We start from the raw sequence: 15391 nt of genomic DNA on the forward strand, positions 1-15391 counted from the left end.
ACAACCAATTCCTCCATTTTACAACAGCATAAATGAATGCAGCTCTTTTTCCCCAAATTTGCTGCTTCAGATTATTAGTGTCATAATGAAGTCTTTTAAGAATTAGAGGCACAAACAGATTAATAAATACAAACAAAAGCAGGAATATTCAATTTGCTCAAGGCTACCAAATGAAGGAAGAAAGGGGGCTAGGGAGGAGAAAAAAGATCACATAACAAAGAAATAAACTGCTGATTGTTTGCATCATTCCTAGACTCAAAACCCTAAGCAAAAGAAACAGTGATGATAGCATTGATTTAAAATGATGTCAGAAAAGACGGCAGCTAATTCTAGGTGATCCTCCATAAAGCCATGGTCTCACGTTGTCAAACCCCTGCAGGATTGTTTGAGGGACAATGATTTGACATTGATTGTTAAGTCAAAAAGGCAATGCATCTTTGACTGAAGAAACAATCAAAAATATATTCTTTTAATGGAATATTTACATTGCAGTGTACTGATCTGAGAAACATACTGAAAAGAAACATGACTATGTTGAGAAATTTTCATTTTGTATTTTCTTATATTTGTAACCGCAGTACATGAAAAAAGTGACACTCGACATTTGAGTTAACTGAAAGATGAAAGATTAGGGTTTCATGCCCTGCCGATCCTTGTCCCCAAACGGGGACAGCCCGCAAACAGAATTTTACCAACCAGCTTGGACTGAAAACATAACACACAAGAATCGTGCCCGTGAGTGTAGATGACACTCGGAATATCACGCAACACGGATACCCGAGGATGGTGTCTGTCAGAGCAGATTGCAGATGAAGCACGAAGGCAGAGGGAACAAATTACAGACCTGCTCCATCTGACGGTCAGTCTCAAGTAGCACTTTGTAAAAGCAACAACTAATGTCACCGAAATATGCGAGGAAGACAATGATGTCCGACTGTGCAAAGGACAACTCAGGAATTTCAGCAAACTTCTGGAAAAACCTGAAGAATTAAATTGACAGAAACCTGTTCTGGATTGGTAACTTACAAAATAAAACATTTTCAATCTCTGGACAAGTCACACACAAGAAAGATAATAGGCCTTTAAAAAAGAGGATACCATACAGTGTAAAGCTGAAACATGTAAATTGGTCTGGCCAATATGCTCTACACCTGAGCAAAAATGTCAATGAAGTGGTGCACCTTTTAGGAACTGTTAAAAAAGTGTCATTTTACATCAATAAACACAGCAATGACAACCTGATCGTAGGAGAAAAGAGCTGATACACACTATTTATTTAAGAATGAACACTTCACCTCAACTTTTCACAGCACGGGACCATCAAAAATTGAAACAATAGAGCAACACAGAGGACACTACCACACAGCTGGGGGAGGGCACAGAGAGAGAGAGAGAGTTTAATGACCTACTTACTCACTTTTTACTGGCAACAAGATAAGAGTGCAGGTGGTGTCATATCAAAATTGTAGAGAACATGCACGAGAAAAAGTTTTTAACAATAGCAAATTAACGTACTTGCTAGTGCTTATTTTTTGTTTTAAATATCTCTCTCAAACTGATCAGGTATTGGAAAAAGAAAGATAAATATTTTGAATTAAGACTTAAAACAGGATGGAAACGGGTACCATACTGGCCTGTATATAAGATACACCATTTCTACAAAAAATCTCCCATAAAAACTGGGACTTTTATGAATCATAGAAACCTCAACTGTAGTGCTTTTTCTTAAGTTTGAAATGAAACAAAAATATCACTACAGTTTGTAAATCAATTGTTGTGTATGAGGTAGCAATGCAAACATTCTCTTTGTTGCTATCCCATTTAGGTAGTGACTACAGAGGGATCCAGAGAAGTGTAGACATTTTCTGATTGTTATTACCTTTGGAACAAAGTGTTATATGGCTGCAATTTTGAGTGGTAGCATAAACCACTGTTTTCCCAACAGATCTTGTCGTGTGGGTTTCCAGCAGATGACAATGCAGCACTGAATGAAATACAACTATTGTTTGAGCAATGCAAGGATGTACTGAAACAACAATTTATTGTATTTGGTATAAATTTTAAGCAGACAATACTGTTTAAAATGTGCACAAGGAAAGGTCCTCCGAACAAGAACATCAACCTCCAGGTTCCAGCACTGCTGTATTGCAACATTTTTCTAGATCATCTCAAAAATCTATGAAGCAGGATCTATGGGGAAGTGGGGTAAGCTGATCAAGTGCATGATAAATTCTGAAGACTGCAAAGTGGAAAGTGTACATTCCAAGATTATTTCACACTATGAATGAGGACAACCCGAATCGAAGGATGGAGCACTACGAGTGGTCTGAAGGCATGCTTCACGAAGATGATGGTTTGCAGGGAAGGTTATCTGGCCTAATGAGGCACAATTCAACCTGAATGGTAATGTAAACTGTCATAGCTGCATGTATTGGGCTGCTGAAAATCCTCATGTTCACATGGACAAACATGTTACTTCACATGGTGTTAATGTGTGGTGCGGTCCATCATAGTATTGTTTCTCTGACCCATTCTTCTTTGAAGGTACATAACTGGTGAGGTGTATCATATGCTGCAAACATTGATTTTATTAGCCATCCAAGAGGTGTTTGGAAACAAAAGATTTTTACCTACAAGACTGTACTCCGCCTCACCACCACAGAGATATCAGATTCTACTTAGATGAAAATCTACGTGGGTGACGGATAAGTCGAAGAGGAGCTGTCAAGTGCCCACCAAGGTCACGGGACCTTACAATTCTCGACTTCTACCAATGGGGGACCTCGACAAACAAAGTTTACCAACAGAACCCAGCTACACTGAATGAGATATGAGAAACCATCAAGACATTCTGTGCAGCTACCACACTGGCAACACTGACAGCTGTACTTCAGTCAACAATTCAGCAACATTGATGTTGCTTGGCTGCTAACAGGTGTCACTTTGAACACACAAAATGATCTTCCTCCCATGCAAGAATTTTGACACTATGCCATTTTGTTCCATCAATATTGACTATCAAAGAGAGTCTACATTTTTCTGGACCCCTCTGTATTACCATTCTCACAGTTTCACTATTTTAGACAATGGGACAGGCACAGTTTTTCTCTAACTAAAGAATATAATTTATTCTTCACCAATGAAGCACAACATTGAGAGAAAATTTTGGAATTCCGTACAGTTACGTTGCAAATTTCAAACTCACAGTTATTCATCTAACAGATGTGCTTTTTAAAGGTACGGTTCAAGAAATGCTGCACATGCAATGCCCGGGATTGTAGCGACGGCACTGTACTTTGGGAGGAGAGTGACAAAAATACTGACAGTGACAAAACAATGAATGTTAGTGAAGTTAAGAGTGTCTTACATGAAAACTGCAACTGAAAGCTTTGTTTTGGTGTGTAATTTATCTACAGTGTACTACAAAAAAAAGTGGTTAAGGGTAAATCACATTTTGAAAAGCTTTTGTAAATGGGCAACTTGACAAATTATTTTTGATTAAGTTTCTCTCTTTTTCGAAATTAAAGGTGCAACTTATATTCAGGCCAATTCGATGTGTGTATAATTTATGATAACTACGAACAGACTTTGAAATTTGCCTACGTCACACCAGGTATACTTAACTTATTTCACTGACCCACACAGATGCTCATGTCCGGTGGAAGTCTCCTCTAGTTCCCCCACTTTTGGTCAGAAGCATTATTTCAGATATCACAATGTCATGACTCACAGCTTTGCACATATCGTACACTGTTAAGGCAGACACCGATACAGCAGTGAGAGCTTCCATCTCCACGCCTGTCTGCCCTCTACACTTTGCTGTGCCAGTTATAATCACACAGTTGAGAGCAGAGTCCAGTTCAATGTCCACAGCCACAGAGGAGAAAGATATATTATGACACAGAGGGATAAAACTGGACGTCTGCTTGGACCCCACAATTCCCGCCAGGCGAGCAACGCTAAGTACGTCACCTTTCTTCAGGCCATTTTCTTGTACGAGTTTCATCAGTTCGGGTCCCACAAAAACCTTTGCTCATGCTGTAGCAGTCCGTTCTGTCACCAGCTTCGAACCCATGTCGACCATTTTCGCCCTGCCAGTCCGGTCAACATGAGTCAGACTTCCAGACTGTGCTCCCAAACTGCAGAAACGGCAAGAGAAGACAGAGGGCTATGCTCTGTGTGTTTGTCTTGTTAGGAGTCCTGCATTGCACATAATGCTTGGGGTACAGGGAAGCAAAAGAAACTGTTTTCTAGATTCAGTCACTACACTCAAATTATGTGACAACAACTGAGACATCTGTGTATCCAACACAAACAGGGGCGAAATGTTGGTGTCTGAGAAGAAGTACTTTTGAAAATCTTGTTTCTGAAGGTTTAACAACTTCCAACTCTGTGCCTTCATGACATCACTACAGCCATCAAGTTCAGTGCCACCTGGAACAAAAATACAAGCTGTAACAAAGAACTCTTCATAATCTGAAAATAGGTTAACTACAAAAGAATTTTTAAGCATTTGTGTTGAAACACCCCCGATTAATTCCTTTACTGGATTTTGGGTAATTTACCGAAGCCACCAAACAGTTAATTATTATGATATATGACCGTGTGCTTAATGGATGAAAGGCTATTGGTTGTTCTGCGAATGCGGCTGTTCTGAGACAGAATAGCTAATGATTGAAAGTTTGTCTATTATTAAGTATCACAAAGGTTGCGATGTACAACTGATATATATTTCCTACTAACACACAAATTCTGAGGCAGTTGTTACCTTTGCCTTACACGTCTAATTGCGGTTATCTCTTTTTACTGATTGCTGATTTTCAGTACTTTGTCACACGCAATGCTGATGGTTAACATTCACAACAATCCTCACTGCAATCCATGGTTGTTGCTGGCCGACGCGGTTGACGTGAAACACGTAATTCGGCACTTGTCACTTTCTGTTTCTTATCACTCGCGAATCGGCATTAGTGAGAGTCAACCCCACGACGATCAGGGGGACGTGCTCACTCGTCATACTCCAGTGAATTTTACTGTTTACAACTCACTCGACCACCATTCTTGCCCGTCTTTCCCACTCTACTTCTCACTCGACACTCTACCATACTACTGCGCACTCAGCACTAGTCTCACTGCCTACTGCAGCGCTCGACAATCGACTCCTGTCCGCTATCGACCTGGGCATCAGATACTAGCATCTATGTTTGTGGGATCACGGATCCCTTACAGTGTTCAAGACAAGTTCTTTGAACCTTAATGATCTGTGATGATTCTTTTCTTTCCTAAGCTAAGGTCGAAAATCTGTTTTGTCTGCAGAAGTGTGCAATATGAATATTACATAAAGTTGATAGGAACATCTCACATAAATCTTCTCAGTGGCTGTAGATTTCACAATCTTGCAGGAGTGGATACAAGTGGAGGTCATAGCAATGATGATAACTACCAAACACTTCCCAAACAACATATTATACTGGGGTGCCCTTAAGAAGGCAGCAGTGTGGTGCATTCTGTGCAGAAAGAGATGGGGAATGTTTTATGGTGCTGTCTGTGTGTTCTCTCTCTCTCTCTCTCTCTCTCTCTCTCTCTCTCTTTCTCTCTGTCCCACAACTCACATTTCAGCCACTTCCAACCCTCGTATCTGGCACAGGCCACTGTGTCTGCTTCTGACTCTGCCTAGTAGAATTTATGCGGTCGGAAAGCTATCGCTGTTGCTTTCTAATGTAATACTTGTCATGTTTCCTTTATGCCAGCCATTGTGAACACTAATGGCTAAGTAACCTCACCATACCTAAATGCCTTGTATTATATATAAAAACAAAGATGAGGTGACTTACCGAACAAAAGCGCTGGCAGGTCGATAGACACACAAACAAACACAAACACACACACAAAATTCAAGCTTTTGCAACAAACTGGTCTTTAAATATGTCTGCTTGTGTCTGTATGTGTGGATGGATATGTGCGTGTGTGCGAGTGTATACCTGTCCTTTTTTCCCCCTAAGGTAAGTCTTTCCGCTCCCGGGATTGGAATGACTCCTTACCCTCTCCCTTAAAACCCACTTCCTTTCGTCTTCCCCTCTCCTTCCCTCTTTCCTGATGAGGCAACAGTTTGTTGCGAAAGCTTGAATTTTGTGTGTGTGTTTGTGTTTGTTTGTGTGTCTATCGACCTGCCAGCGCTTTTGTTCGGTAAGTCACCTCATCTTTGTTTTTATATATAATTTTTCCCACGTGGAATGTTTCCTTCCATTATATTAATAAATGCCTTGTATCGTACACGCACTGCAAAATGCACACTACAGACAGATGTGGCAGAATGACACGATGTCTTTATATTTTTTACTTCACCAATTTCCAAATGCACACATAACTTTTGGAGAAGGAGGTAGCGTGGAAACAGAAGTGTGTCAAAAATGCCAAGTTCTTCCAGCAATGACAAGCTACATGTAATAAAGGACACTTTTCAGTTGCTCGTGCTAGGGTCTGCCCACAAGGACATGCTTTTGGTCTGATTGACAACATTCCAGCTGGGTAAAGCTGCACACCACTGGGTTGAACATACCAGCTGTCAACAACAGATCCGATACAACAACAACAGAAAGAATGACTTCCCGAACACAGTTGGAAATCACTGATAGAAACAGTATTCCCCTCATTCACATGTGTTTGCAGACCTCTGTTCAGTCATAATGTTTATTGAAATAATGATGGTGAGCACACACTTTGACAGAGTTCAACTCGGTTGTTACGTGATTGTTCAGCTTTTTCCTTCTTTCCTCCTCCCTTTTCTCTTCCCAAAATCTTTTCATTCTTTGACTGTGTTCTTGTTTCCTTTGATATGTACATATTTTCTCTGTTTTCTTCCTTTCCTTTACTTCAAGTTTTATGTTCATAATTTTGTTTCTGAATTTGTCTCTTTCATTCATAATTTCCATTCTGATTCCTGCTTGTTTGTAGCCTTCTTCTATTTCTTGAAACCAACTGGTTTTTTTGATTAAGGCATTTACTACATCCTAAATCCCTTTGTGAATCTGTCGCTATTCATTGTGTGTATGTGTCCACAGAATGTTAGTCGGTGTTTTCTGATTGTGACTGAGTCTGCCTCTGTGTTCATATAATTCTCTGGTTGATCTCTTCATTCATATACCATCTCTGTGCACTGCTCCTAAAAATTTTCTGAGGATTTTGCATTGTATTCTTTCTGCTTTGTGGTGCCTGGTCCTCAGATTGTGGTCATTTCTGATGCGAAGAGTGCTTCTGATACTATAACTGTATTGTAGTGCATGTGTTTGCCTTGTACTGAAATGTTTCTTTTATTATAGTGTGTCCATGTCAGTTTGTACACTTTCTGAAGTTCTTTTGTTTGTTCTATGTTTTCTTCCTTCTTTGATCCACCTATTTGCATTGTTACTATTATATTGAATAATTTAATATATTTTTGTGTGTTTATTATTGTTATTAAAATTGTAGATGTCTGTCGTATGCTAACAGCGAGGTTGCTAGCGAGTTGCATTTTTGAGGGAAGCTGGGCGAGGGAGGGTGGAAACAATAACAAATCGTCACTCCCCCCGTAGCAAGACTGCAGCACAAGAGGCAGGAGTGCCATCTGTTCCCTTCGACGTTTCTGTCTTGCTTTGCCACCTATCAGTAAGTGATGAACCAGCTAAATCTGGACTTTGCTGCCACAAATCAAGAAGCAATGGCTCGGAGACAGCATGAGCTCATTGTCCAACTGACGGGTGGAAGCAACACAACAGCAACAGCAACACCAACACCAGTCACACCACCAGTGAATATACTAGAGAGGCCCTCAATATCACCGCAGTAGTCCTCGAGCTGGAAGTGTGAGCTCCGTGGAACAAAGATGGACCTTGGAAGCTGGTGGGTCCAAAATGCAATCAGCAGCAACATACACGAACAACTGAGCCTACTGACTCACACGGCAAATGCAGCGTGCTTTTACCAACACCAGTTCCGAGCATCGGTAATATGAGGGACCATACAAACAATTCTGCAGCACCTCAACTACACAACACTACCCCAGCCGCTACGCAGAACACTACACCGACTGGCTTCCCACTGGTCAAAGTACACAATTACACTTGCCTTGGCAAGCTAAACAATACATTTGTAGAATCCCACGAACGCTGACTGCAAATTTGTATGTCCGTCTGGTTATTTGACCTGTTGTGCTGCCATTCGCAAACAGCATTCCTGGAGGTGTTTTCCTACAGGATAACACTTGCTCACATACTGCTGTTGTAAGCCAACATGCTATAGTGTGTCAACATATTGCCTTGGCTTGCTCGATAACCAGCTCTACCTCCAATCGAGCACATATTGGACATCATCTGATGACAGCTTCAACGCATCCACAAACATCATTAACTGTCCTTATATTGGCCAACAAAGTGCAACAGGCATGGAACTCCATTCCACAAACTGACACATGACACGTGTACTACAGCGTACCAGAATTTACATTTACATTTGCTGTGGCTTATCTCACAATTACATTGATCCCTGATCCTGCAACATTAATCACTTTACATATGTTGTCTCAACAAATATATTCCTGGTATTTCATTACTCTACATTAATTATTTTTTGGTGTTGCAAATTTTTCCGTCAGTGTACCTGGCCTTTCTTTAACCATCCCTGGTGCAATGCAGAATTTTCTTCCCAGTAGCGAGAAAATGCTGTTATTCCAATTTTGAAATCAGATAAATTGCCTCTTCAAACGGACAGCTGTCGTCCAGATTGTTTACTCAGTGTCCTGCAAGTTACTTGAACATATGGTTAGTCGAAGGCTGTATTGTGTCCTTGAATCCCCGGGTCTTTTGGCTTCGATCCAGTGTGCTTTTCGCCAAGGGCGCTCTACTGAAGATAATTTAGTCCACTTGAAGTGTGTTATCTGAACAGCTTTTGCTCAGCATCAGTTCCTTGTTGCAGTTTTCATTGATCTGCATATATATCTTATGATACCACATGGTGCCATAACGTCCTTGCCACCTTAAAGGAGTGGGGCCTCCATGGTCCACTCATGATTTTTATCCAGAACTTTCTTCCATGTCACACTTTTTGGGTACAGGTTGGTGCCTCCTGTAGCATCCCCCCCTGCAGGAGACGGGGCTTGCACAAGGTTCTGTTTTGAGTGCCGCTCTCTTTTATGTGGCTATCAATGATCTGGCGGCAGCTGCATGACATATGGTGTCCCCATCTTTTTTGTTCATCCGCGACGGCTATTGCTGGAGGCAGAATGCAGGGAGCAATACACTAAGCACAATCCTGCGCTTTCACTCATAGCATCCATTTTTTGGCTGCCATGACCTACGTTATGCATTTCTGCCATTGTGTTTTTTAGGACCGGTCTTTTATGCCTAGTTGACATGGCTTCCCCGTCTTTGTCAACTAAAGCAGACATGTAGGTCGCACCTGAATGCTCTTCTATGCCTCAGCGGTGTGGTCCACTCTACTTTGATATGGCTGTATGCAGCATTGGTGCAGTCACACCTAGATTACAGGAATCTCTCATATGACTTTTTATCAGCTACGACATTACGCCTGGATTCGATACACTATTGTGGGGTAAGACTGGTAACAGGTGCCTTTGGACTAGGCAGCAGTTCCACTATTGTGGGTTCTGCACCATCAAAAATTGATGGCAGCTGCTCGCCCATAGTACCCTAACTGTCATCTCCTCTTTCCAGATACGAGATTTACCTCCGAAAACGGCAACACAGGTCTGGGGTTACGATCACCAAGTTTGAGCCTTGGTCCAGCACACAGTTTTAATCTGCCAGGAAGTTTCATATCAGTGCACGCTATGCTGCAGAGTGAAAGTCTCATTCTAGAAAACTCTTTAACTGTAATTCTCTTTACATATTGGCTATTTTCTTCTTATATGGGGGACATGGTCTCATCTGAGAAGTGAAAGCAAGCCTGTAAAAGAAAGGGGGGTGGGGGCAGTTCTCAATTCTTGAGCAGTGACACTTTTTTTTTTTTTTTTTTTTAAAAAAAAAGAAAGATCCTTTGTAATTTGGGTGAGTTTATGTTCAATCCTTGCACCCAATTTACTCTTTCATCTACCTACTTTTTTTCTCGTCTAGCAGAACGATATTTATGACCGTTGCTTAATACCTGTTTGTATCACTTACACTGCTGGTATTTATGAATTCTTTAGCATTTGACTCCGGAAAGACCATTTTTCTTTGTAGTGAGGTCTTGCCAACAGCAAATTTTCTGGATGGAAAGTTGCCAATCTGCTCATATACTTTAAAATTTAAAAGTAAATCTAGCAATGCTAGAATGTATACAAAATACTGATATACCCATTATCAAGTTGTTGTTTAAAGATTCGCGACTTTTAAAACTTACGTAGATTATCTTTTTCATGATAGAACTTTACATAAGAAGTTATTAAGAACATTGTGAATATCACATGATGAACAATTGAATGACTAAAGCAGTGTTATCAACCCTCATTCATTGACACATGTAATAAATTCATCGAGGCAGTGAAGTCCAGAGCTGTTGTAAAAATTTCTGAAATTAAAAGTATATATTACCTAATGAAGGTAGTATTTTGGGGTGAAAGAGCACAATAACTATTATTTTTGGAATGTAATAATTCACTATGGCTTCATTTTAATTCTAATAAGTTTCACACTGTAATGAAACATTGTCTAAATGCCTCTCTCTCTCTCTCTCTCTCTCTCTCTCTCTCTCTCATTTGTTATAACTTACCGCTGTTATTTTGTATTTGTATTGCAGTCATTACATTAAAATTGGCTATATTGATTCTGCAATTTATACTATTATGTTATTGCTAAGAATTGATTTAAAGAATAAACGTATATATTTATTTGTAAGATTTTGTAAATTTATACCACTGGAACTCTTTCAAAATATTTGATTGCGTAATACTGCCAATAAATACAATGACTTTCTTTCTTCTGTTTATGATTGTAATAGATGTTGGACACGTTGATTCCAAGTATGTTATACAGAAACGCAGTGATTTTTTACAAAAGGCAAAACTATGTGTTCGAAGAATTGTGGAGAGGAGGGTACGTGATGTATTTTAAGTAGGTTATAAAGAGTGACTATAACAACAAAAACAATATATTATTGATAAAATTATTTAATTGAATAGATAAAAAATCTACTCACCAAGTGGCAGCAGAACATACACATAAAAGACTGTTATGATTGGCAAGCTTTCGGAGCCAGTGGCTCCTCCAGACAGAAGCATTGAAGGGGAAGAAAGAAGGGTAAAGGAAAAGGCCTGGAGAGTTCCAGGAAAAGGTGTAGATTTTGGGAAAGTCACCCAGAACTGCGGATCAGGCGAAAAATAGAAATGACACATGTCATATACCAGCTATTATGTAAACACTGTTCAGCTTTCTACATCTGCATGACTACCACCAAATTATTAGTTACGATAAATGGGCATAGGCATAGTGTATATACTGGAAACTCACAATATCCTCTTGCAGGGCATGCTCTACAACATGGCATACGTGACCTCGACACTTGTTTCACCACACATGCCACCTGGATTCTTCCGCCATACACCAGTTTCTCAGAACTCCGCAGGTGGGAACTAGCACTACAACGTGTCCTTGGTTCTCACCACCCACCTCGCTTTAATTTACGTTAATTTCTGCTGTCTCAGCCTTTCTTCACTGTAATTACTCTTTGCTTCACTCCGTTTTAGCTTTCTACATCTTTCATTGTCTTTCCCGTCTATTTTCACTACCCCCTCCCGCAGCTGTTGTATACAATACGCTTAGCTTCTCACTCTTATTAACTCATGTACAGTTTTAGTAGTAATCTCTGTCTTGCATATTACCCTGTCTTCCACCTTTAAGCTCTCAGGTTTCCGAATCTTGCCCGATGCAGTCCCCAACAATTAGTCTTTCCTTCTCATCCTGTACGGTAAGTCACCCATGACCCACGGTTCTGGGTAACTTTCCCAAAATCTACCCCTTTTCTTAGACCTCTCCAGTCCTTTTCCTTCACACTTCTTGCTTCCCCTGCAACCCTTTAGCCTGAAGAAGGAGTCACTGGCTCCAAATGCTTGCCTATCACAACAGTCTTTTATGTGTGTGTTCTGCCACTGCTTGGCGAGTAGATTTTTTATCTATCCAATTAAATAATTTTATAAAGAGTCTCTGTGTGTCATGTTTTTATTGGTATACAACTTGTTATAAACAAAACTTATTTTTACCATTTAATATGTTTCCAGATATTTACCAGTGGGAAAGATGAAATTGGGTTGATTGTACTTGGTTCTGACAAGACACAGACTCTACTTGATTACCCAAATGCGAGTGTGGAATTTCCTCTTGCACTGCCTACATGGCAGGTGATATCCTTTGTGGAGAAATCTTTACATGAAAGAGAAATAAAAACAGATTGGATAGATGGTGTTGTTGTTGGCATGCAAGTCTTGAAAGATGAGCTAGAGTAAGTATTTAAAGCTGTCTGTTTCATGACATTCCTGGAACATGTTCCAGAATGTGTGTTACACAAATCACAGCGACATAGTTGTGACTTTATAAATTTGAATCAATATGTTTTTGTAATGAAAAGGAAACAGAAGGCACAATACCTGCAGAAATAGGAAATTTTTTTTGTGTGATTTTACTGTATGAATGTTTTTTACAGTTTTTCAGCTCAATAATTAAGGAGGTATTGATACAAGGCTTTGCCAAAAATCAATTTGTCACCTACAATTCCAGCCCTGTCACTGGCATTCCCTATCCCCACAACATGACTGGGCCACCATGAAAGCAGCCACATCATTGTCAAATTCACTGAAACTACTACATAGCAATTTACTTGAGTATGGCTGCTGTTGTGGTCTTCAGTTTGGTTTAAGCACTGCGTCAATACCTTCTCTTCATAGCACTCGGAGGTCGCGATCTGCGACTGTTTTTACAAATGGCAAGAGAACTTTTCCTCTAGTTGCTTGTTTTTCAGTGAAAGATGCAAATGTTTTAGAATGTAGTGCCTTATGTATATCTGTTAGAATAGCCACAAGGTCTGAAAGTTATTTTCAAATGATTGAGCTCTTCTACAGAGTATTGAAATTCACAGATTCTTCCAACCTGGTCCACCAATGTCTTACATACTCCTCTTCCTCCATGGATTGTTTCCAGCATTTGGAGATGAAACATTAGGCACCAAAACGTGCCTTATAACCAAAATCTAATGAACATATAATTAAATTAACCAAAGATGTAATGTTGCACTCTCAGGTAAGACTGATCTTGAATGCAAAGCCTAAGTGGAAATTAAATGTACGCTGCAACATTCATCACACTTTTTGTTATTGAAATTATTCACAGTGCCATAGGGAGAACTGAGTTTATGTGTTTTGTAGAGTCAGATACACGCTGTGGCGCAGGGTGCTGTCCGTTATTCTCCTGACTATGATGTGCAGGAATGGTAGTCTTCCTTCTTCTTTGGTCTCCATAGTGAATTTGATTTTGTGGCGTGTGGAGTTCAGATGTACAAAGAAGTCAAGAAGTTTGTCTCTTCCATGAGGCCAGATGACAAGTGTGTTATCCACATAACAGAAGAAGAAGAAGAAGAAGAAGAAGAAGGATTTCCATTTGGATGACATCAGGGCCTCTTCCTCGAAGTGCACCGTAAATATATCCACAATCTCTGGTCAGAGTGGGCTGCCTATTGTGACTCCATCTGTTTGCGGGAGGGGGGTGTGCCACGAGTCAGTGAAGTGGGAAAGCTGACCAAGTAATATGTGTGACGTGTCATACCTCGACCGATATTGAGAACAGAATAAAAAATTCAGAGGCATTACTTTTCAGCACTCCCATGCATATTCTGTATGCAAGATAAGCTTATGGAGCAGGTTTCTCATTCAGAAATTCTATTTCGGTGTTGATTGTTTACACGAAGACCGTGTTAAGCATAATGGAAGAAGGAGAAATGTTTATCAGCATTCCAGATTTGGCAGTGGCAGGCTCATGGTCTGCTGAGACTCTGGTTTATTGTTTCACTATATTGCTGCTTGCATTGCTCAGAATCTCATTTTGTGCGAACATAGAATTGGTAGGTTCAGGAGGGCCATGCTAAATGCCTTGCAGGGCCTCAGTAGTGCCACCCAACTAGCACCTGAGAGGGCAGACAAGTGTTTGCTCATGCGTACGTGATCCTGCAGTGAAGTTGTGTACATTTAGTCAGGAAGTGGGCTTGTATACAGTGAGACAAGTATCCACACAGACAATGTGATGGCATCTGGAGCAGCACAGACTGTCAACCCCTTAATGCAGCTCTAGAGAGAGGTGAACTGACAGCGGTGCAACTAACAACAATGCCAGACACAGGAATGGCACTGTGTCATCGTACCAGATGAGTCTCGGTTCTGTAACATCGTCACAATTGATGTACTTGTGTGTGGAGGCTCTGATGCCAACAGACCTGGCCAGATTGTACCTGTCATTCCCATGCGGGTCCAGCATGTGATGTGATGGTATGGGGTGCAACTGGATACATGTCACAACCTGTGGTTCACATAGCCAGTAATTTGGACAGCAGCCATTGCATTTGTGTTTTGTTAAGGCCTATCGCTGTGCCGTATTTTCAAGGGCTCCATGATGTTATCTTTTAACAAGATAATGCAAGACTACACATCACCTGAGCTGTACTGAGCTACCTCGATACAGAGAGTGTTCCACTGTTGCCATATCCAGCATTTTCTTCAAATCTGTCACCTGTGGAGAACATCTGTTCACAGGATGCCAAGAGATGGGTATGCCACCAGTCGCCAGCCACCAGTCGCCAACCACTACAGTTGATGAACTCTGACATATGACATACAGTTGAGTAGCATGAATTAATGTACCCATGGCTGTAATCCAACCTCGATTTGATATCCAGTGTGATGAGAGCTGTTCTGCTGTTCCAGTTTCAATACTGAAATTCATATATTATTTTTATGCTATCCTTACCAGATTGGACTGTGGTGTCATACAGCATAAAATACCTTACAAGATGTTGAATCAGTGATGAGAAGTGTAGAACAGCCAGCAGGGGAAAGATGTTGGCAATGAGACAGCTTTTATGTAGAACAGCAGTACAGTGTTTTACAGTGCATAATGCTTCCTCAGATTGAGAACAAAATGTGCGGTTTGCTGTCATCCATTTTCACAAACATAGCCTTGAAAAATAATGTTGACATTACTGTGCATTTCACTCTGAGGCATATTGCACTCTGAGAATGTTCATCGAATTCAGTTACTTTGTATTATATTTCAGTAACAGTGACATAATAGCAAATTGGACTGTATGAGTTTTTATGGATTTTTTTTCCAGAGACACACTACCATTTCTTCAGATTTATTTAATTTGGGTATAAATCCTT

General features: G+C 40.4%; 1 protein-coding gene across 1 annotated transcript in view; it reads left to right on the forward strand.

Moving 5' to 3' along the window:
* The first annotated feature begins 10937 nt into the window (after window positions 1-10937).
* Window positions 10938-15391, forward strand: part of LOC124580517 (molybdenum cofactor biosynthesis protein 1-like) — a 74263-nt gene continuing 69809 nt past the window's right edge. The window contains exons 1-2 of the mRNA XM_047131264.1: window positions 10938-11066; window positions 12248-12468. Of these exons, the coding sequence (XP_046987220.1) occupies window positions 10938-11066; window positions 12248-12468 (350 nt within the window). The remainder of the gene's footprint in view (window positions 11067-12247; window positions 12469-15391) is intronic.

The sequence above is a fragment of the Schistocerca americana genome, unplaced genomic scaffold (genome assembly GCF_021461395.2).
Source record: "Schistocerca americana isolate TAMUIC-IGC-003095 unplaced genomic scaffold, iqSchAmer2.1 HiC_scaffold_33, whole genome shotgun sequence".
In the NCBI taxonomy this organism is placed as follows: Eukaryota; Metazoa; Arthropoda; class Insecta; order Orthoptera; family Acrididae; genus Schistocerca; species Schistocerca americana.